The sequence below is a fragment of the Lissotriton helveticus genome, chromosome 7 (assembly GCF_964261635.1).
Source record: "Lissotriton helveticus chromosome 7, aLisHel1.1, whole genome shotgun sequence".
NCBI classification, from domain to species: Eukaryota; Metazoa; Chordata; class Amphibia; order Caudata; family Salamandridae; genus Lissotriton; species Lissotriton helveticus.
In genome coordinates, this window is record NC_136068.1 from 26,869,634 (window position 1) to 26,894,805 (window position 25,172).

The 25,172-nt window shown below is 45.2% G+C and overlaps 1 protein-coding gene across 1 annotated transcript in view; it reads right to left on the reverse strand.

The window, feature by feature from the left end:
• Positions 1 to 25,172, reverse strand: part of LOC144768901 (hemicentin-2-like) — a 538,034-nt gene that overhangs the window by 299,550 nt on the left and 213,312 nt on the right. The window contains exon 11 of the mRNA XM_078652914.1: positions 8,987 to 9,064. Coding sequence (XP_078509040.1) covers positions 8,987 to 9,064 — 78 coding nt within the window. The remainder of the gene's footprint in view (positions 1 to 8,986; positions 9,065 to 25,172) is intronic.

The following is a 25,172-nucleotide window of genomic DNA, read 5'->3' on the forward strand; positions in this document are numbered from 1 at the left end:
ATTTTATTCAAAGTTTTATATAGCGCGAACAAGATCTTTACAGATATCAGAGCGCTTCACAGAGACAGGGGTAGGGGCAACAGAACTGAACAGACATAATAGGAGCAGTATAATAGTCACTAACATAATAGGATAACAGTAATGTACAGAAAACATACCGATATACAATCAGGTAACAAATAATATAAGACGGCGCAAGTCATTGATCCCGCTACAATAGAGTTCAGGTAAACATTGGATGTAGGGATGGCTTATATCAATTTCTTAGGATAGAGAGAACACGGGGTGGGGGCATCGGGAGGGTGATTCAACAAACTAAAGTGTATCATATATTGGTCGATAGTAGGAGAGTAGTATAATAGTGTCACAATCAAGTAAGAATATAGTGCCAAGAAACAATCAGGTTAAAGTTAGAATCAGGTTGTCTACGAATGATTTAGCACCGGGTGCCCCACGAACATACGGTGCACTAAGGGCGATGGAGGTGGCCCCCTTCCGTCCATGCTCAGGTCCCCAAGCGAGCGGCTCTACGCACCGGCCCCCGAGAGAGGCCTTGCTGTGGAAGTAGTCTGAGATGGTGTCGCAGAGTACTTGGGAGGGGTGGATGGTGTCCTCTCTGGCTGTTGGGTTGGAGAGTTCTTTCACTATTTTGAAGAGTTCCTTTGTGTGGTTTGCCATGGAGTTGATGCAGGTGATGATGGCTGTTTTTTTGGCTTCCTTGGTGTGCTGGTGATATTTGTTGGGAGCTGTTTTGTGAGCTGCTTTGTCTGCGAGGTTCTTGGGGGCATGCCATCATTTTTTCAAGTTGGTGGCAGTAGTGCTTTGTGGTTCTGAGTTCTGGGGTGTACCAGCTGGCATGTTTGGAAGTTTTTTTGGATTTTGAAGGTTTCATTGGGGCAACTCTGTCATTGATGATGGTGATCCAGGAAGTGAAGTTCTGGATGGCCTGGTCGAGCTCTGTTGAGGCTTCAGTTTGGGAGGTGCTGAGGGCCTGTGACTACTGAGTTTCGGTGACTTTGCTCCAAATGCGGGGAAGGGATCTGACGCCTGGTGATGGTGTGATGGGCGTTGGTGATGGTGATGGTAAAGTTTATGATGGTGTGGTTAGACCAGGTGGGTTTTGTGGTATAGCTGAATTTGATTCTGTTACTAGAGGTGAAAGTAGGGTTGAGTGTGTGTCTGGCTTTGTGCATGGGTCCGATGACCAGTTGGGTGAGGTTGATGTTGTTCAGTCTCTCGAGGAAGGCGATGGAGTTGGTGTCAGCGATGTGGAATTTGGTGCTTCCTATTAAGCTGAGGAGAGATCATTTTCTCTATGGACATCTCCATGTTAACCCCTTCCATGCTGCTGCGATTCTGCTCCTGTGCTGAAGATTTCAGCGCGGGTGCGGTCATGACGGCCCCCAGCCGTCATCAGCACTCGAGCACTGTAGTGCATGACGGCTGGGGGCCGTCATCAGCATGATAAAAAGGAGTCTTGGGCACATGCGAGAAAACTACTTAGGAAACATATTAAATAGGTGCCTGACCTAAAATGTTGGTGGTGCCAAGTTTTACAGTTCCTACAATATAGCAGGACTTATATTAGACCAGCACAAACTTCAATAACATCAGTGAGTGTTGGTGGGTTTCGGCTAGCTCACAGTACCACATCTAACCCCTAAAACAACCAGGGTAACAGATGCTGTTGGCAACCTCGAACATGCCACTCCGATTCCCAATAAATCCGTGGAAACAAACCTAACCCTTTCATTTGTCACTTTTGCAGGCCCCTGGTAAATCCAAGATATGAAGTGGGCAGAGATAACGGAGATCCGCTATGCGAAATTCCACAAAGCATCCCAAAACTCCACTCTACTTTGCGGAGTTCTGTTCACAAGTGGAGCTGCTCTGTACTGTTTACTGGAGGAAGCTGCATAGCCCAGAGATGCTGCTCTAAGGCCCTCTTCTCAGCTTCAGACCAGGCCACTCTTTCAGTGCTAAGCATGTACATGTTTCCTGCTCCCTTAGCACCCATGGAAGTGTTGCAGCCTCTGCCAACCCTTCTTCCTGCCTCGATGATCCCACAGCTCCTTGGCAGGCATCCACCAAGGGAGCTTGGCTGCCGTCCACCTCGGACTCTGCTTCAGCAGCCTCTCTGCCACCCGCTCTCATGTGATTTCCGGAAATGTTCAGCAGTGGGATTGGTTGGTATACAACCCGGAATATCTAAAAGCTGCACATGACGACATCCGTTAATGTTAAGACATCAACAAAGGACAACTGTCAATTTAGTTCAATGTAAATTCCAGGCTCATGAGTTACAACAGTCTCAGCTTCGTGTCGGAAGCCCCCAGGAGGTGTCAAGCTCATCCACGATAAGCCTGGCTTGGCGCTGTGGTTCTCCTGGTGGTACGACATCTGCAGTTCACTGTCTTGTGTCGGTTGGCTCCTGGGATATTATGAACATGCTAATATGGCAGTCAGTACTTCCACAATAATTTCCATTTTGCATTGAACACTAATGCATTTGGCATAATCTAAGTGATCGCTGGCAAAAGATGCAGACCATCTTCCCCGAAGATAAGTGGCAAGCCCCGCTGCGGGGGGCCACGTATGAGCTGCCAAGTGCTTGTGTGTGTTTGGGCGTGAGTGTGCATGCGTCTGTATGTATCTGTATGTGAACTCTCTGCGTATGTGCATGTGTGCATGCGTCTGTATGTATGTGTGTGCGAGCTTCACGCATGTGTGTGCATGCATCTTTATGTAGGTGTGTGCGAGCTGCATTTGTGTGTGCACGTTGCAAGTGTGTGTGTATACACTGCAAGTGTGTGTGTACAATGTGCCATGCATGTGAAAGCTACAGGGATGAATGCAAGCAGTATGTGAGTGCCAACCTGCTGAGATGTGTGCGAGCTACCAAGGTGTGTACGAGCTGGGTGTATGTGTGTGCATGCTGCAAGTGTATGGTGTATGGAGTGTGGGTGTGTGCCAGGTGCTAATGTGCGTGAAATCTGCAGAGGTGCGTGAAAACAGCATGTGTATGCCAAGCTACTAAGATGTGTACAAACTACAGGTGTGCCTGCAAGCAGCTGAGGTGCCTTTAACCTGCCCAGTGAGAGTTGCTGAGGCATGTGTAAACTGCTGTGTGCAAACTGTGGATCTATGAATCCTGCGAAGCTGTGTATATAAAATTGTTGGCTGTTGTATGAAGCCTTCTGAGGACCATGTGCCACCTGTCAGGGTGTGTATGAAATCTGCTGCACATTATTCATGATTCTGGAGTCACCATGAAGTCCCCTGTTCCAGTCCATGTGTGATCCACTTGGGTGTGGGTGCCACATGTGAAGATAACTCTGGTGCAGGAATACCAGACCCAACGTTACAAGCCAGAAGGAACGGACAGTAAAATTGGTTGAGGCTTCACCTACCAAGCCTCTATCCCGCCGATGCCCCACCTCTTTTTCTAAGGCAAGGATGCAAAATGCCATGCTCTCCATGGCAGGGCTCTTTCTCCCTCCCTCTCTTAGTCTCCCAACTCCCCCATGTCTTCCCTCCCACCCTGCGGAGAAGCCTTTGCTCCCACTTACTACCTGCTTCAAGCAGAGGGTAAATAGGAGTGTTAAATCCTTGGGAATAGGGCACACTGTGCAGAACTCTGTGGCAATCCAGTTAGCATGCAGTTATTCCTCATTCCAAGTGGTCTAACTGCTAGTTTCTCAGTAGTGTTGGGGTGTTTCCACACAGAACTGGAAGTTACAGGTGCGGGCGCCAGGACTGTGAGACACATTACCGGAACCTTGAGGTGGGGGATCTGCCGTGATGCCAAGGGCAGACCAAGCAGCATCTGCCGTCTAACGCTTCGCCTCTTTGGCCCATCTGCCACGGTAGCTCCTCATCAAGCCATAACCAGCCTCTGTCACTGCCCCTGTCTGGGATGCCGTGGATGGAGATCTATAGATAGGGCAAGGGCCTCAACTGAATACTCCCTGAGTGTGCATTAACCTTTCAATGTGACACCACTGTGCTGTAAAAACCTGCAACAAAATGTGGGTCACACAAAAGTCAGTTGTTGGTGAATATCTATATCACACCAAGAAATCTGCATAGCTGCTTCTAGTGTGGGCATCTTCTACAGATTTGGTTATCCGAGATTTTCTATGCAGAACTATTGGTGCAAACTCTTCTCAAATATCCTAATTAATGAAAGTAGAAGAAAGTAGAGTCGTTCAGTTCAAGCAAAGCTGATGAACTTCGCTACTCGGTGGAGTGGAGTTCTTTGCCAAATTTCATGCTCCAAGCGGAGCAAGGAGTTGCAAAACCTCAGTGAACCCTGCTGGTGGAGCGGAGTTCACCGCCCACCCTTACACAAGATACCACAATGTCAATCTCTCCCTTGAGACCGCGACCTTCCCAGAGAGCTAGAAACACGCCAAAATCAACGCCCTACTCAAAAAACCCAAGGCAGACCTAAGAGACCTTAAGAACTTCCGACCCATCTCTCTGCTCCCCTTCCCGGCCAAGGTCATCAAGAAAATCGTTAACAGACAGCTAACCCGATACCTCGAAGAGAACAGAATCCTGGACCCTTCCCAGTCAGGGTTCCGTAGCAACCACAGCACCGAGACCACCTCATCGCCGCCACCAAAGACATCAGGACCCTGCTGGACAACGTCAAGAGAGCACAGCACTCATCCTCCTTGACCTCTCTGCCGCCTTCGACACCGTCTGCCAATGCACACTACGCGCACGCCTCCATGCCGCAGGGAGCCGAGACAAGGCTCTGGATTGGACTACCTCCTTCTTCTCCGGCAGAACTCAGAGCATCCGCCCCCCCCCATTCCGTTCCAAAGCCTCCGAGATCATCTGCGGCGTACCCCAGGGATCCTCCCTCAGCCCGACACATTTACATGGCTCCGCTCGAACACGTTGCTCGACAGCACGACCTCAACATAATCTCCTACGCTGACGACATTCAACTGATCTTCTCCCTCACCAAGGCCCCCATCACTGCCAAAGCCAACCTCCATGAAGGAATGAAGGCCGTCATCGACAGGATGAAGATCAGCCGTCTGAAGCTAAACTTGGACAAGATGGAGGTCCTCATCCTCGGCTCCAACCCGTCAGCCTGGGATGACTCCTGGTGGCCATTGGCACTGGGGGCAGCCCCGACCACGCATGCAACCTGGGAATCATCCTTGACTAAATGCTCTCAATGACCAAGCAAGTCAACACCGTCTCCTCCTGCTTCAACACACTCCGCATGCTCCGCAAGATCTACAGATGGATCCCGACAGATACAAGAAAGACGGTCACCCAGGCCCTCGTCAGCAGCAGACTCAACTACAGAAACACCCTCTACGTGAGAGCCCCGACCAAGCTCATCAATCGACTACAACGCATCCAAAACGCCTCCGCACGACTGATCCTCGATGTACCACGACACAGCCACATCACCCCCACCTGAGAAACCTGCACTGGCTCCCCGTCAACAAGAGGATATCCTTCAAGCTCTTCATCCACGCACACAAGGCGCTTCACAAGACTGGCCCGGCCTACCTCAACAGACGACTCTCCTTCTACACCCCCAACCGCCAGCTACGCCGACCTGTCACTCACCACCGTCCCGTGCATCTGAAGAACGACCACCGGTGGGAGATCCTTCTACCACCTCGCCGCCAAGACATGGAACACCCTCCCACTGAGCCTATGACAGACCCAAGACCTGCTGACCTTCAGGAGGATACTAAAGATCTGGCTGTTCGATCAGTAGCGGCCCCCACCTCCACCCCCCAGCGTCTTGAGACCCTCGCGGGTATGTAGTGCGCTTAACAAAATGACTGATTGAATGTATTTTCAAACATTTGTTGAAATGATCGTATTCTTGTATAAAAAGACTGAGCTGTGCTTATTAGAATGATGAGACAAGTTACTGTTATCATCATTGTTAGAATGATAAACAATCTGAACAATTCAACCATGTTAAGTGTTGCTAATGTTTGCCTAATACTATCTCGATCTACACTATACTAAAGTAAGCATAGTGGTAACATTATTCTTTCAGGAAGCAGATTACAGTGCACAGCCTATCTTCCTTAGCAGGATGGAGGTCAGAGTCAGCAGGACTGATTCTCAGTCACAGTCTGCAGCGGTTCTGTGATAATCCCATCATAAAAATGCTCCTCTCAAAAATCTGTAGTGCGGAAGCTGTTTATATATTAAAACCCAGGTCATGTAGTTTTGTCTAGCTTAAATGAAGAGTCTCCAAATGAGCACAAAAAGAAAGGAAAACAGTGGCATCATGTTCTTGATGTACGACCCAGGAACTAACTGTACAGACTACAACGTGTCAGTGACTATTGAAAAAACACATACCACACATTGATCCATTAGTATAAAAGTGGAAAAATGTGGCAAAGTGCATCTCAAGAAAGAGATGTTAACTTAAGGAGTTGAATATAAAATAGAGAATATATTCAAGCCATGACACAAGGGTTAAGGCAGGTTCAGTTGCTGTCCATGCAGGTGCAGTTGCAGCAGGTCAGCTTAGCAGTTGAAGGGAAGGCTCTGGAGCTTGTTGTGTGCCTGTAAATTAGACAGGAGGTCAGCCAACTGACCCTTGGAATCACCCAGGTAGCCTAGGATGTAGAGAATAGGTCTAGTCTTCCGTCTCTGACAGCAGCGCAGGCCTCTGACAGCAGGGTGGTCCTTCTTCTGCAGTATCCACAGGCCCAGGTGTGTTCTAAAGGTTTATACTGCAGGCTCAACATGTACACCTAGTTCCAGCTTTGAAGTAGTAGAAATGTCTAGAACCCCCCAACTAGTTTTGTAATCTCCTTACTCTCTGCTCTACTCTTAGGATGTTTGGAGTCATAAAAGGCTAGTGTGAAGTTCTGTGTGTGTGTGCTGAGGGGGCTCCTTTGAAGTGCAAGTGTGGAAGGTGACTGCTCCACCATCCCATCAGCACAGGATGACCCATCCTACCAAAACCCAGCCCTTCTTTGTGATACTGACTGGAAGGAATACACAAAAGCCAACTGCCAACTACATCTAGTCATGTGGCCCAGGATACAGGCTGCAGGCACCAAATGATTAGGGCATAAAAAAACGCCTACTTTCTAATAGTGACATTTTCTGAATTGTGACTTAAAATCCGACTTTACAATTAAAGAAGGTTTTAAAATACAATGCCTTAGACGCCAGACATGACATTTCTACCTGTTCCCAATCAAATGTTATCCCTTATGAAATGTAATGAGGTACCCCAATGTTATACTATGAGAGAGGTATGTTTTTCACTAGCAGGCCATGTAAAACTTCAAACTAAATGTCCACCTTTTTAAATACAATGCACCCTGTCCTATGGGCGGTTTAGGGCCTACAGCAGGGCTGACGTATATGTATTAAAAGGGATGTCTTGCCTGGAAAAATATATTATTTTGCCTGGTTGTATTGGCAGCTTAAAACTGCATATAGGATGCAATGGCAGGCTAAAGACATGTTTAAAAAGGCTAGTTAAGTACTGCAGGTCCACTACTAGAATTTAATTTACAGGCCGTGGATACACGTAGTACAACTTTTTAGGGACTTATAAGTAAAATTAATGTGCCAATTGGGTGAAAGCCAATGTTTCCAAGTTCAGAGGAGTTACAAGGCCTTTAGCTCTGGTTAACAGTGGTAAAGTGGCCAGAGGCCTGAAAGTCAATACAAACAGGTTCAGGAAACAGGAGAGGTGGGAGAAGAACATTTGGGGTGATCAGGAAGAGAGCAATCAGCCTCAGGTAAAGTTTTTTCCATCATGAAAAAAATAGTTTGATAGCACTTCTAATTAGTCACATGTGCTTGGATTTTAGTAACAATTGCAGTTAATGAAATTTCCAAGTGTTAACAACAAAGAAATACTAAGGGCAGATTTACAAGCCCCTTGCGCCTCTTTTACGCTGCCGTTGCGTCACTTTTGTGACGCAGCACAAAAGATGTGCCATGGTGCGGGGTATTTACAACGTGACGCATCTGGGAGATGCGTCATGTTGTAAAGCCCTGCGCCATAAGGAGGCGTTCCGGCGCAGGGGGAGCGTTCCTGCGCAGGCGCGCCTCCTAAAAGTGGCAGTGTGAAATCTACAAGATTTCAATCAGTCACTTTCAGGCCAATGCTGCGTCAAAACCGTGCGCCTGCTTGAAGCAGGCGTAAGGCGTGATGCAGCATTGGAACAATAGGCCCCCGCAGAGCATTGCTGGAGGTGCGTCGCGCTTGCGACGCAACTCCAGCAATGCGCCGCCTTTACGGCACAGATGCGTGACGCATCTGTGCTGTTTTTGCCCCATGGTGCGCCACATTGTAAATGTGGTGCATCATGGGTGGTGGAGCTGCGGCGCACAATTACTGGCGCATCCCTACTAATTTGCAGGGATGCGCGAGTAATTGTAAATCTGCCCAAAAGCATTTGCAAAAACAGTAGGCTTGACATTCCTAAAAGTGAGGTTAATTGATTGTTGAGTTTGTGTAGATAGTATTATGTGTGATCAAGTGATTAAATGCAAACATTAGTCAAAGTGGGGATAAAGAGATGCATAATATAAGTTAGGTGAAGTGAGTTTGTTAATGTGTTTTCAGTAAGCAATTGCAATAATTATTATGCCATTTCAAAGTGATGTCAGGAACATGTAAATATTACCCAGTTTACTAGAGGATCTGTTAACTTCCCAAGAAACATGTAAGGTTGAGGTTGCCCTACAAGGATCTGAATCTTTGAACTGAATGTCACATTGCTCATGAGGGTTAGCATTCGAGTGGAAAGTTCACATTTATGAATTTTCTTATGTGAAATGACGAGGCAGGGCCATGTAAAAGATGAAAAATAATAAGAAAACATTGTTATGATTTAAGAACAATACTGTATGCAAACAAACCATTATGTCATTTCCTCCCACATTTTTCACTTACTTGTTAGGATGAGTTCTTGCAGCCTTTGATTCTGACCAAGTGCTCCTCCTCTTGGTAACATACCTGTGTGGCTTTCTTTCCTTCTTTGTCAGATCCTTTGGTTCTGGAGCAAGAATGCAGTGTTGCAATCTGTACCCCTTCCTGTATAAAGAAGAAGGAATTAGATGGAAATCATTTTCACATTTGACTGAAGAGCTAACTTTTTCCTTGCAACAATTACTCAGATCAGAATAGAAGAAACATTTGTAAAAGACAATCATAGATAGTCTTTCTGAAAACGTATGTCTGGTGACTGCCTTTTTCTACTTCTATGGCATTTTGCAAAATTTTAAATGCTTGCACAAACTGTGTCGCTCCTTAAAAGGGTGCTTTTCAAATCTGTGCTCTGTGTCTATCCCTTAACGATGTTGAATACTACATTTAGTGGTTAACCTGTCTTTTTATAGCATTTGAAGACTATTTTATGTCAACTTTAGTATTCACTAGTACTCTTTTTGTGAAGGATAGTGTATGAAGACAACAGAAATGCAAGCTCACTTCTTGAACACTAACAGAATACTTAGCAAAAACGTATTTGCTAATCATAATGCAGAACATTTAGTGAATACATGCAATTTGAATACTACTGGACTTTGAGGAATATTACCAGACTACTAATCACATTCTTCTATTTAAGTGTGCATGCTGAATCGATGACGATGATTAACAATGTAGTATCCTTTAGTATTAAGATTTGTACGAATATGAACCTTATTATTTGTTTACTATTTTAATATTAAAAAGATGTGCGTGCAAAGCATTTTTGTCACACTAAGTATGTGTATGTATGTCTATTTATATACATGTATTTAACATAGGGTTAGCCAAAGGGATTATTTGGCACCAAAATCCTATCTTACTAATGCAATCTGTAAGATTTTGTGTGTAGGGTGCTATAACAATTTCCCATTAAAGAACAATTAGCTTTAACAAATGCTTATCATTAATTAAGCCAGACGTACTGCAATCGTTGTAAGTTTTTATAATAAACAGATCAGATCTTGGCATCTCTAGTAGCTTTCTAATTAAACAATTAAGTCTACATCTTTCATCTTTGGTTTTTGCAGAGCACATACATTCCCACAATGCAAGCGGGAGACAGCCATTACAACGCAGGCTTTACACCGCGCTACCATTACGACGCAGCCATCACAGCGCAAGTCGTTACAATGACCTGCGCTGGATGGCATTGTATACTAAGGAATAGTATAATTTACTATTCCAACACCTTCCCTACTGTTACGTAGGCTGGAGCTGGAATAGTAAGTTATACTATTCCGAAATCCAGCGCCTACAGCGGAAGTCGTTGTAATGACTTGCGTTGTGATAAGTGCGTTGTAATGGTAGCGCGGTGTAAACACCGCTTCGTAATGACATACATCCATGCAAGCATCAGGTAGGTTGTTGTAAAATTACCCATATGGACAACATAACAATATGACATTTCTACCGGTCTTGCTATAAACTTTCATAATAAACAAATATGGACCTGTGTCAACTTTTACTCATGAACCAATTAGGCCTATAATATTTAACAGTGGCTTGGCTACTTTAAACAACTTGAGCATTCTGAAAGATGTACAATAAGCTGGAAGTCATCAGGCATCTAGTTATAATGGTGCAAACATTTGCCAAATACATTATTGCACTCACCTTTACCTGCAGCAGATCTGTAGTCACAAAGTAGGCGCATTGACCTATCAAGCTATATTAAAGGAACATTTCTCTCCAAATCAATATAAATCAAGGCAGAGGCCTCTGCATCATCAATGCTGCTTTTATATCAAAACGTTGTCACTGTTTGGAAGTGAAAAAGAAACAGTCTTTCACAGAGTCACAGAGCAGGTGCATTACCTACCCAGCTATCTTTATGAAGAGTGCCTCTCAAAGATATGTTAACAAAGTGAAAATCTCCACCATAAACATCAGTAATTTCAAAAGAATTCTATACTGCAGTAATGTGTGAGATTTGATGAACCAAAATAATTGTATACAGTTTGCTGTAATACCACACATAGGTAAATATATGTGTGGTATTAATACAAGCAAACATATTTTTTTTGTATTGTGGCAACTTTTTTGCAATATTTCCAATTTAATATTCGCCAAAAAAGAAAAAGGGAGCCTCAATCGCCTTCAAGAACAAGTGCATTACCTTCCACGTAGGGCTGTAAGTGGGCCAGGTCCATATGCTCAGGGCACATATTAGGCTTAGGTTGTGGCTATTTTGGGATGGGAATAGTATCTGCTTTGTCACGACATCCTGTGATTCAGGGCAAATCACCTACAGCCCGATTCATCATTGCTAAATCGGCTCGATTGCAATTTTTGAATTTGGGATTCATCATCCCAAATGCAAAAATCGCTAATTGCGAAATCGCATATTTGCGAGGAATTGCATTTATGGAATCTCTATTTGAGATCCCTTAAATGCAATTCATTAACCATTTATTATTTGCGAATTCGCTATTTCTGGCCGCTATTTACCACGAAGTCTGATTTCATTGAAGATTTTTAGAAGCCTTTAGGCCCATAGGAATGAATGGGGAGTTATTCCTTATTTGCGATTGGCAATTTGCTAATTGCAAATAAGGAAGTTGTTGAATCGCATTTCTTTATGCAATTTCTACATGAATCCCGTTTTGCAAGTCCTTAATAGCGATTCCTTAATAATCGCTATTAAGGACTCGCAAAACGGGACTTTGATGAATCTAGCTGCTAGTCTCTCTGTCCCATACCAAAATTAATGTATCAAATGCGTAACTGATGCTCGTGTAAGGCACTCCAATACCTTCAGGTAGAATTTGCGCTATGTAAAACTGCGAAGAAAAATAATGGCAGATCCTTCTGTATGGGAATTGTATTGGTGTTTGGAAGAGCGTGCTGGGGCAGTAACCACATGTCAGGCTAATGGGCCTTCACAGCTGTGGAAAAGGTGGCGTCACACTTCTGATATCTCTGTGGAGTATGGGTTGGTGTAATATGGGCTGGGCCATACCGGCATGCCGAAGGGCTTGTGGACTTAAGGATCCTTCCCGAATAGCTCCTCGGTATAAATGTTGCAAAACAAAGCGATTATTTTTTTACAGTCTTGCAAATTAAGAAATGGAGCATTTTCATTCCCTCTAAAAATAATCCCTGGAGTGATCTCTTCTGGCCACAAGAGCTGGGCACCACCCCTACTCCAGTACCAGTTGTGAAAAGCTTAGGCATCAAGATTGATGCCAACCTTTCAATGGCTAATCAAGTCTCTACTGTGGTCAGGACATGTGTGATCTTGCTGTTTTTTTTTCCTCATACCACCATTATATGCAAATAGTAGCCTGTCAGCCGATCTGTACCTCCCCAGGCTTTTGCGATATTTCAATAGCTCCTGCGCCCATGCCCTTCGAGTGTACTGGCTGCACAGACCACGCAGGTGTAATCATTGGACAGAGGGGGTTACACACTTATGTCTCCATTCCAGTTCTGGAAGGCCTCCCATATCTTAAAATGTGTATTTGACTCAAGATCACTATCCATTTTCGCCGTTCTTCTTGCTGTGCTGCACATATACGGTATACAACCTTTACAACTCAACTTTTACAACGCACTACCATTACAACAAAACTTTTACAACGCAAAATCTATTACAACGCATGCATTTACAATGCAGTCATTACAATGCATGACACTACAACGCACACCACTACAACGCATACCATTACAATGCAGTCATTACAACGCATACCATTACAACGCATAGCATTACAACACATAGTACCCTTACACTATCCAATACTTACCCTACTGTTGCACACCCTGGAGTTAGAATAGTAATATTAACCCCTACACTATCCAACACTTACCTTATATGCAATATAATGTAATGCGTTGTAATGGTATGCGTTGTAAAAGTAGTATGCGTTGTAGTGGAATGCGTTGTAATGGTAGTTTCAAAGAATTCATTGTAATGGTATGCGTTGTAATGGTGTGCGTTGTAATGGATGTTGCGGTGTAAAAAATGCGTTGTAAAGGTATGCGTTGTAAAAGTGTGCGTTGTAACGTCATACATCCCACATATCCAGTCCATCCCTTGTGGTGGGGAGGGTTCAATCCATTTCTTGCAAATTTCTCGCCTGGCGAGAAGAATTAAGTAGAATAGTAAAGCCTGTTTATCCCAAGTAATGTCATTACAAGGCTGATCCACTACCCCCAGGGTTACTAGTAAGAGGCTACCTTAGATGTTTGTATCAAGAATTTCATTAATTATCTTTTAGACCTCAGACCAGTACTCCTCTAGCTGAGGGCATTCGAAAAACAAATGCTTATCATTAGCATTAATCTCGCCACACCTGTAGCATTTGGGGGGGCATTGGTTACAAACTTTGCTAATGTTTGTGGAGTCCAATATAACCTGTTTGCCATAAAGAAATGGTTTCTCTTCAAGTCTGATGGTGTGACTACTTTGTACAGTATCTTGAAGGAAAGCTGTCATACTTTTTGCGGATCAGGTGTGTGCATCACCTCGTCCCATATTTCATAGGGGGCTTTGATTTTTTATTCCTCGGAAGTCAGTAATATGTTGTACCATCCACTTATTTCCTTCTTTAATATTGTTTCGTTCTTCACTTTTTTTTTCAAACTCCCAAACACTGTTAATCTCACTTCTATTCGCTTCCACACAAGACTTTAACTGGAGAAATTTAAATCGAGACAGAGACCCCCTGTTTTACTCCATAATACTTCCCAAGGGACCACTTCACCCATCACTATCAAATCCCCCCAGTGCCTGCCCTCCTAAGTGGGACGCTCAGTTGATCCAGCAGCCATTCAGCCGTACCCGGTGAGTCCCATATTGGAGCCTCACCTGAATAGTATCCAATCCCTAACATGTTCCTGATCTTAACCCACAAAATCAGAGCTGCCTTCAATATTTTAAATTTTACTTTTTTGAAAAATGTCTTAGCGCCAAACTTTAACAAAAATGCTTCCCCCCACTCCTTAATCATCTCCTGACAAAGCCCTCCCCACACCCTGTGCCCTGTTGTGTTTAACAAAACCCTACAATTTTTTAACTGGAATGCCGTACAATATAATTTCACATCTGGTAGTGCAAGCCTTCCTTCTGCCAATCTACGCCTAAGCTTATTCCAGGACATACGTGCTCCCCTACCTGCCCAGAAAAAACTACCCAATTTACCCTGTACTTTGTCTATTAGTTTATTTGGAAATGATAATGGTATGCAATTAAAAAGGAATGTGAGTTTCGGCAGAATGACCATTTTTATCAGGTTCACCCTACCATATACCGTCAGTGGAAGATTCCTCCAACTGGTTAAGATTTTCTCAATTTCCTTTATAAGTCTTTCCAAATTGTGCTGTTGGATATCCTGCACTGCATTAAGAATGTTGATACCTAAATATCTGATCTCCCTCTGCACACTCCCTCTCCATTCCGGGATATTCCAACACATGATCCCTGTTTTTTCTCTGTTTACCAAATATCCAGACAAAGCCTCATACTCATCCACCAATTGCTCTACCCTTGGGATCGTAATGACCGGGTCTGTTGTATAGATAATTAGGTCATCCTCATAAAGTGAATTTTTTTTCAAACATTCCAATATGGAAGGCCTTCACCGCATATCTTGACAGAGCGCCTGAGCAAAAGGCTCGATATATAGGTTAAATAGTAGGGGTGAAATTGGACACCTCTGCTGTGTTCCTCTCGTGATCTTAAAACTCTTAGTAAGGGCTCCATTTAAAAGAATCCTAGCTGTAGAGCTATTATATAATATTTTCAATGTAGTTATAAAGTGAGGCCCGAACCCCATATGTTCTAGAACTGCCCATAGGTACTCCCAACAAACTCGATTGAATGCCTTAGTGGCATCTAATGTGACCACCGCCAAGGGGACTGATCTTTCTGTCGCTATATCAATACATCCGATTAGTTGCTGGGTTAGCTCAGACATCTACCTTGCAGGGATAAACCCTTTCTGATCCTCATGTATAAGTTGAGGTATTTCTCTGGACAGCCTCCCTGCCAAAATGCTGACAAAGATCTTATAGTCAGCATGTAGCAGGGAGATTGGCCTGTATGATTCATTAACGGGGTCCTTAGCAGGCTTCAAAATTAAAACCACAGAGGCTTCATGCCACGATTCTGGAGCCTGCATTTCCCCTCTATATATCGAGTTTAACAGCAGTTCTCATATAGATAGTATTTTATCTGCTATTAATTGATGTACTTCTGCCGGGAGAGCATCAAGCCTTGCAGCCTTCCCGTTTGTAGACTTTTTTTATTGCTCATTTTATCTCTTCTTTTGTAATTGGGGCTTCTAGAATATCCTTTCCTTCTTCACCTAATGACAGAAGATCCTAGTGTGTTAAGCCACCATCTAGTCTTTGCAATATCAGCGACAATATTTTGAGAACAAGAGCATGCAGGAATTTTCGCTATTGCTGGAGAGGAACATGGCGGCCACTAGCTCGATGCTAGCGGGCCGTGGGCGGCAGTCCAGGGGATTTTCATTTGGCTACTGCTGGAGAGAGGACGCAACGAGGCAACGAAGCGGAAAGAACGGAGAGTGCTCGGAATACGCAGCGGGGGGGGGGTAGTTCTTATCACCAGCACCTGCCACCCGCAGCAAGACCAAGATCTGAGGTTGAGGTCCTGAGGAGCATGGCGGCTAGACGCTAATGCAGCGGTCCGGGGATTCTCTTCATTGCAGATGAGCACGTTGCAGACGTGGCAAGCGGGATTCAGTAGAGATGTTTTCGGGATACGGCACCGCCCGCAGTGAGAGAAGAGGTACTTACCGGCAGCAATTAAGCAGCAGGGCATTGGGCAATGCTTACAGATCCCGGGTATGTGCAGGGAAGACGCTGGGGATCACAGCACAAAGTGCAGCTGACGCGCTGGGGTGAGGCAGCAGGGAGTCTCCACCGGGCTGGAATTGGGGGCAGAGGCAAAACAAGCAGGGCTTGTCTGCAGCAGGTCGAGAAGGTGCAGGCCGAGAGGAGGTACCCGATAAGAACTGAGGAGCAGCAGCAGATGCGGGTGGCTAGAGAGAGGGGAGGAAACCTCCTGCATATGGAGACAGAGACAGAGAGTCACAAGGAAGGCGAGGCTCCCTCCAGGTATACGCTGAGGACCAGGAATATTGGAGGTAAGACGACTCTTCTTCCCATTTCACCAGACGCCCTGCCTGATATACCACAAGGGGTGTAGACTATAATTAAGGCGAAAAGAGGGCGACAGAGGGAGGCCTCACATAGCAGAGGGACTGGGGGGCCTTAAAGAAAGTTAGTGAGGGGAAGAATATAAAGAAATCCTCCCAACTGCGAGAGTTATAGTCACGCCTTCACTTAAATCATTTTTTCGCGTACTGCCAAGCATGCAGAAAGATAACACAGCAAGTACAAGCCCTAGCCCAGAAGGTATACGCAAAGATACAATGGCGTATGCTAGTAACTCGGGGAAGGTAATGTTCTAGAAGCCACTGCTGAAACAGGCTCTTCAAGCAGGTTGAGTAGTTCATGTACGTCGGGAGAGGAGAGCAGGCCTCCGCAGTTGGATATCATAACAGTTCCAAACAGCAATAGATATTCAGCCTTAACAGTATCTGAGGAGCTGGAAGCACCTTCTTCAGCACAATCAACACCATAAGTGAATGGGTATAGTCAGAACTGTATAACTAGTCCAGAAAGAAGAGTTTTGGAGACTGAGGTCTCGTTAACCAGCATCCTATTGGAGCTCAAAAAGAATATCAAAGAGCGTTTTGAAGTATCAGAAGCTAACCAATCAGGTATACAAGCAACCTGCTCGGAATTAGCTCAGAAGCTGGACGAGGTTACTGCCTGCACCAAAATTCTCGAGGAAGAAATCAGTGATGTTAAACAGGATGTCGTGAAAAATACAAGTAAGATCTTTAACCTGGGCAAACAAAATCAAATGCTAAGGGAAGATATAGAGAGAATCGAGAACCATTCTCACAGGCATAATATAAGATTCCTAAATATTCCTGAAAATGAAGAAGGACCAGATATGAAGACTTTATGGATACGAACTGGAGAATTGTAGGCCTGAATCACAAGTGTAAAGGTCGTTAGAGCACTAAATGCATAGTGCATCGGAGTTTGAAGCAGACCATATCCTTAAGCCTGCCTCACTGCATCAGTACATGGATACTGACTGAATGATTAGAGTAGTACAAGTCGAGACACTGGGTGAACTTATAATTGGTTGAGTTTCACTTCAGTGAATGGATTAGTACATGGTGCAGAAAAGGTCATTAGAGGAGCGCAAGGGGAGTAACAGTGTGTTTGCTGCAGTGTATGGATACTGGCTGGGGAATTCTAGGCCTGAAACACAAGTGTGTAGGTGTTTACAGGACTACATGCATAGTGCATAGGAGTTTGAAGCAGTCCACACCCTAAAGCCTGTCTCGCTGCATGTGTACTTGGATACTGAATGAATTATTAGAGTAGTACAAGGAGAGACACTGGGTGAATTTATAATTGGTTGAGTTTTACTTCAGTGAATGGAGTAGTACATGGTGCTGAAAGGGTCACTAAAGGAGTGCAAGAGCAGAAACAGTGTGTTAGAAGGATTGTATGGATAATGACTGGGGCATTGTAGGCCTGAAACACAAGTGTGTAGGTGGTTAGAAGACTACATGCATAGTGCATAAGAGTTTGAATCAGTCCATGTGCTAAGGCCCTGAATCGCTGCATGAGCTTGGATACTGACTGAATGATTAGAGTAGTACAAAGACCCATGAAGTTACCAAATGCTTCTCTCACAATGGTTCCCAAATGCAAACAGACTCCTAGTGTGATTGTAGACAAGCAACACTATTCACTAGTCTAGAAGAGGTAAGTTGACTGCACACATTCCACATATTTCAGTACTGCACTTTTGAGTAAATGCCAGACACATTTTCAAATACATTAGCAATGACTGGTTTCTAATTCTAGCAAAACTTGAGAACAGCATAGTTCTTAAGCAGTTATGTATCTGCATGCACATGAAGTACCCAAATGCTTCTCTCACAATAGTTTCCAAATGCACACCCACTCACAGTGTGATTCTAGACAAGCAAAACTATCCCTTGGACTTTATCAAAATACATTTCCTAGCCTGGAAGATGTAAGGTGACTGCACACATTTCACATATTTTAGAACTGCACTTTAGTGTGTAAGCCTGACTCATTTTGCAAATACACAAGCAATGACTGGTTTTTAATTCTACCAAAACTTGAGAACAGGATCGGTTTTTAAGCAGTTATATGTCTTCAAAATCATGAAGTACCCAAATGCTTCTGTCACAATGGTTCCCAAATGCACACAGACTCATAGTGTGATTCTAGACAAGCAAAACTATCCCCTGGACTTCATCAAAACACATTTACTAGTCTGGAAGATGTACGATGACTGCACACATTCCATATATTTTTTAACTGCACTTTACTATGGAAACCTGACTCATTTTGCAAATACATAAGCAATGACTGGTTTCTTATTCTACCACAACTTGTCAACAATGGTTCCCAAATGCACACAGACTCACTGTTTGATTCTAGACAAGCAAAACTATCCCTTGGACTTTATCAAAATACATTTACTAGTCTGGAAGAAATAAACTGACCGCACACATTCCACATATTATAGAACTGCACTTTAGTGTGGAAGCCTGACTCGTTTTGAAAATACATAAACAATGACTGGCTTCTATTGCTTCCAAAACTTTACAACATGACACGTTTTAGAGCAGTTATCTGTCAACAAACACATGAAGTTACCATCTGTAGAAGTCATCAGCGTCGGTTCACATCGGTGTGAGTTTTAGACGGATTCCATGCACAATTACTTGCCATGGACAACACCACAGCATGTGCCACACTGTATCCCATGGCATGTAAGGCTGCATTACCTGTGTGTATGGGGGGCAACATTTGGTTTGTTGTGTGGCACTTTGGTGCAACCACTCCCAGGCTGGGCACGTGTTCATAGGGACAGTATCATTTGTGTGTTGTGCACATTACCACTGTGATGTGCAACTGTTCAGTTATGGGCAAGAGTCATGGACACAGTTGCAGGTTGGATATGTGTATGACTTGTCACATACACCCTGAGATCAGAGTGGGATGGTATGTACATCACAGCGAGACCCATAGCCACAATTCTGATGTACAACCACAGTCTGCGTGCATGTTGTGTCTCAGATGTCTCTGATTCCATGTGCCCAATGGGAGTCAGTCTCCACATCCATGTGGTTTGTGCATAAACATTGATGTTGTGTGTGTGTCTCAGAGACGTCCATGTATGGCTTGCAGAGACCACAGGGGCCACTACCTGCGGGACTAATGATTTATTTTTGGGGTGTACGAAATGCCATGTCATGCCAGTGTCCATGTGGCAATACAGAGACCATGGGTATCTGCCTGTCATAGAGATATTATGCCTGGGAGACATCAGTCCTCACTTGTCACTGTGGTGTGTGTTTTGAACGTGACAGCAGTACATAGGTACTGTGATACAGCCCAATGATCTGCCATTGCACTCCATGAAACTCATGTACACATGTTGACTTGATATGTGAGATGATGGGCATTAAGGTGACATATGAGTCCATACCCAACAGCACACACCTCAGTTCATTGTGTATTGCTATGAAGTATCATGTGATATTTTGCTTGGTCATTGCCACATGGGTGGATAAATGTACAATCTTCCTTTGCCCATCTCTGTTCTGCAGGGCACCAGCTGTCCATAAACCCTTCCCAGACCTTGAAAGCATGGTGGAACGTGACTTCATCCGATGGTACCAATTCACCAGGCCACTGATTGAGGAGTTGGCGGAGCAGTTGCCGCCACATCTGCTACCTGGCCGGACATACCCTACAGCACTGACCCCACAGGTGAAGGTGATGGCAGCCCTGTACTTCTTTGCTACCGGTACCTTTCAGTATACTGTGGCTACTGCTGGTGGTATGTCCCAAACCATGATTAGCATTGTGCTTCGTGATGTCTTGGAAGGAATGTTGCATTTCCTCGACCTGTACATCAAGTTTCCCAGCCCAGGGCAACTCACTGACATTAAGGGTGTTTTTTATAGACTGGGAAGGATGCCGAACGTCATTGAATCGTTTGATGGTACACATGTGGCCCTGGTACTACCACGGGCACATGAGCAGACATACCTCAACAGGAAACATTTCCACTCCATCAATGCTCTGTTGGTATGTCTAGCTGACATGCGCATCATACATGTGTGTTGTCGCTTCCCCGGATCTGCGCACGATGCCTACATCATGGAGAGTAGTCGCATTGCAAAGATGATGTCACAGATGCCAAACCAGCGTGCCTGGCTTGTCGGTGTGTACTGATTGTTTATCATTGTGTGTGTTTGGCAATGTTGTATTCCACCCTCTTTCAAAACTCATCTAATGTGTTATTGTGTGTATGTAGGTGACTCTGGATACCCCAACATGCCGTGGTTACTGACACCCCTGAGGAACCCTGTGACACCAGCCGAGATGCGCTACAATGAGGCACATGGTCGTACCAGGAGAGTGATCGAGCGGACATTTGGTCTCCTGAAAAGCTGCTTCCCCTGCCTTGACAAGACCGGATGGGCCCTCCCATATGACCCTGCAAAGGTGTGCAAAATCTTCATAGTATGCTGCATGCTACACAACATGGCAGTGCAGAAGAAGTTGCCTCTCATCCAGGATGAATATGACCTACATCCCCCACCTGTGGAGGATCCTGGCCTGGGTCACAATGCCAGTGATGATGAAAATGATGGCGACGTTCTCACACAGCTCATCAACAACTTCTTCACCTGAATGTAAGTTAACAGGGTTCTTATGTCAATGTATTGAGTAAGCCTGCAATATGTTGGTGATGATCAGTTGCTATTTGAGTGTGTGTGTGCTACTAGACTGGATGCGTGCAGTGATGTGTCCTTTAAGATACTCTGTACTCCACATAGTGTCGACATGCTAACTTGTTTCTGTGTACGTTTATTGTAAAGAATTTTGTGCTTGTGTATTGCATTTCTAGACTGTTCTGCTGTGTTTTTGACTGTGTCTCATGTCCGTTCTTCCCAGGGCATTTTGCCTGTTGTTTGGTCAACTCTGACCCCCAACACCCACAATCCAATCCCAGGGTGAAAGTTGTTGATTCCCATCAAGTGATGTACCACACACCCCTGAACCTAAATTCTTCTACACTTGTTCAGCATGTGCCCACTGTCACATGGATTTACCTTGCACCTGTTGTGTAATAAACATGTTGCTGATGTGTAATTAACCTGTGCTTCACTTAGTTATGTGTATTGTCTGCCTTCACACATCTGACTGACATCTGCTTACCTCACCTGTGGGGTTGTTACCGCCAACTGTGGATAGATGTGGTGTCTGTGCATTCCACTTTTTTTCTGGGCAACATCTTTGTAGGCAATGGGTTACATGGCCATGGTGACTATGTGTTGTGGTGCCCTAGTGGTGTGACTCCCTCATATGTGTCACATCAACATGACTCACATAACGGTAATCACATTGCTGTAGTAGTAAGCATGCACTGTGTTCTTTAGCAGGTCAGCATCTCCAACCACACATACCAAGCTTGAATCACAACAGAGGCAAGTATTGTGTAATGGTGAGTTTATTTACATACATGTGTGGAGATAGTGCATAAGATTGTGGGTGCTGTAAATTAGGCTTGGAATCCAAAGTTCGCAGATGAGGTAGAAGTCTTGGTAGCTGAAATATCCAGAGTAAAGTCAACATTCATCAGATGCATTAGACCAAAATTGCCCCTCCATGTCATGTTGGCTAGTTGTGTCATGTGCAACAAGGTGAACGCTTTGCACACAAAAGACAATATCCAAAACAGGTTCTGGGTTCCTGGGGGGATGTGCATGGCCATCTGTGTCTCACTTGTCCTTCTTCGGACGACCCCTCTTCTTCTTTGGGACGGGATCCTCAAGTGCAGGAGTCTGCGATGCAGAGGACTCTCCACCAGAGACATCCTCCCTCCTTGTGGCATTTACAGATCTTGCAGCAACAGATGTTGTGGGCACACAGGGACATGTTGGTACTGATCTGGTTGTGGCATGTCAGAATGTCCCTATGCACCTCAGTAAGTTTGTCCCACTTGCCCTCGATGCCAGCATGATGGCCAGCCTGCTCCAGTTGGATTCCCTTGAGGATTCCCACTACCTGGCGAAATCTTCTAGTGCTATCCTGGTACGCATCTATGATGTGTAGCAATTTGGGGTCATTATGCAGTCAAGACCCCTCTGCAAGCCGTGACCTCTGCCTACCACCCCTCCCACCACCCCTATCCGCACGGGCAGGACCTGTGATGGCACGCACAGGTGACCCTGGGCACCCTTGGGTGTTGCTACTGTTGGTGTTGTCCGTAGCTTCATAGGTGGCCAGTGTCCCTGTGCTGCTGGAATTCTGTGTCCTGGGTCTGTTCGTGTTGTTGGGGGTGCTCGTTCTGTTGCCAGATGGTGTAGGCATGGGTGCAGATGTTTTTACTGCAAGGGCTGCAAGATGACTTACACCGGAGGTGCCAGGTTGTTCTTCGTCATCCGAAGAGGACAAATACCGGTTCACATCAGAGAGCTCTGCCTCCACCAGAGTCTGGGACAGGGACTCCTACTCAGTTGCTGCTGTGTCCCCAGCACCACCTGTGTTTGGAAGAGACACACATTGTCAGGTATGTTTCTACAGGCATCAATGCTTCACATATTTCTTTATCAATGGTGAGGGAGAAAAAAGTTCTGATCCATCCAGCTTCCAATGGTTAGTACCAAAAATCAAGGAGGAGGGAAAGGATCACTCGTCCTGTGTAACCAGGGTCTTTACGTGTCTTTGTTGCCTTCATAAAAATCCTCATATATATATATACACAGGTGTAGGGCGGTACATCTTGGTAAAAAAAACAGCTGGTGTACCTCCAGGTGGAGGCACAGCATATTTACAACAATCAAGACCCGATGCTAATGCTGCTACAGTACCTTGAGGCACAGAATGTAGATATACCGCCCTACCCCTGTGTACTTATATGAGGCTTTTTATGAAGGCAAAAAGGACACCTTAAGACCCTTGTTACAGAGGACGAGTGATCCATTCCCCCTCCCTGAATTTTGTATCAATGGTTCACACACATGACATTTGAAACTGTACGCCAGGATACATGCCTGTACATTGCATTGTCCTACATCGTCACAGACAGAGATTGATATTGTTGTTGCACATTGTCCAGCCAACATGAAGCTTTTTGAAAGTGCATGTCGAAGTGTGTGCATGACCAGCTCATGCATGGATTTCACTGTACATGGCCATTGCTACTCAAGGGCCATCACATGGCTAACACAGGTGTGTCATTCGTTTTCGCATTTGACTCTGCTTCCCCTTGAGGGGGTGTAACTGTGCTGACAAGATGGCTGACAGTGTTGTCCTGTTGTTTGTTGGTGCACTGTTCCCAGCAGGGCCTTGTGCTCCCCAAAACAGAGCCCAGTGTCAGACATCTTGCCAGTCCATTTCTACTCCCTGTTAGGTGAGCATGGTTCAGTGTGAGCTTGCTGGGCCATGTAGGTGGGTGGGGATTGTCTGTGACTGCAACTCCCAACATACTCTTGGCTACACCCCCCTTCCAAGTATGCCCATACTTCCCTCCTTTCGACTCTGCTTCCATGTGAGGGAAAGTACCTGTGCTGACAAGATGGCTGACAGTGAAGTCCTGGGGCCTCATTTATGAGGCCTTGCGTCAGTTTTGCGCTGCTGATGCGTCACTTTTTGTGACGCATCGGCAGAGTAAAACATGCCTCCTGTTGTGCACTATTTACAAAGTGACGCATCTAAGCAGATGTGTCACTTTGCAAACCCCTGCGCTACATTATACCTGCGTCAGTTATAATGTATGCGGGGGGGCGTTACACCGCAAAACGCCTCGTAGGAGTGACGCAGTGAAATCTATGAGATTTCACTGCGTCACTTCTAGGACGCTGTTGCGTCAAAATCTTGCACCTGCCTCACAGCAGGCGTAAGACTGACGCAGGCCCTTTCACATGGGGCTTGCCCCATGTGAAAGGACACATTGCTGGAGTTGCGTCACTTTTGTGACGCACTCCAGCAATGCGTCACTTTTGCGCTTACAGATACGTCAGAAATACTGACGTATCTGTAACTCCTTGCGACATGATGCGCCATACATTAAATATGATGCATCAGGTATGTCGCAAGAAGTGCGCACTGAGAAGTGACGCATCGCTGCTTTCATGTAGCGATGTGTCATTTCTGATAAATGAGGCCCCTGGTGTTTTTTTGGCTACAAGTCCAAAAGGAGCCCCTGTGCTTCAAACAGTAGAACCCAGTGTGGTGGATATTTGGGTTATATGTCAGTCGAGTGTGAGGCAATGCATTATCCCCAGTGAGTTGTGTGGAGTTTGTGTTCAGAGGTATGTGTGACAAAACATGCTGGTAAGTATGGTCAGAGCTGTCAGTCCTCCTTCCCACCCAGCCAGGCATCCCACCATGAAACGTGCTTCCATTTTAGGGCATACAGGTAGGCTTTCAGGATGTCAGGCAGTGGTGTCCTGCTTCTGATTTGATCACAACCCCGACCAGGGCCTTGTGCTCCCCACCGCAGGACCCAGTGTCATCCATCTTGTCAGTTCTTTTCCACTCCCTGTGATGTGAGCATGGTTCAGAGAGGTCTTGATGGTCCAATTGGTCGGGGGAGCCTTATCTGTGACTACAGACCCCATTATGCTTTTGGATACACTCACTTTACCAGCATACCAACTATTCCTTCCTGTCACTCAGCTTCACTGTGAAGTAGTGTTTGTGGTGGCAAAATGTCTGACAGTGTACATTTATATGTCTGCCACTGCCTTGCTCTATTTGTTGGTAGGTTTGTACATGTCATGACGCAGTTGCTAAACACTATGAGGTGGCAGGTATTGTGTTTGTCTGACTGGCATATATATCTTGGGATGATTATCTTTTGTTCACTGTGGCTTTGCTATCAGTGCATGGTTTCACTGTCCCCTTGACGGTGATGTGTGTGTATTGCGACACAATATTGAGTATATTGGTTGTGTACTCACCAGGCTCTGGTATGTCTGCTAGGCCATGGACCCTCTCTGGTGGTAGGATGTCCCGCACCTTCTCCTCCCAGGACCTGAAGTATACTGGTTTGGCA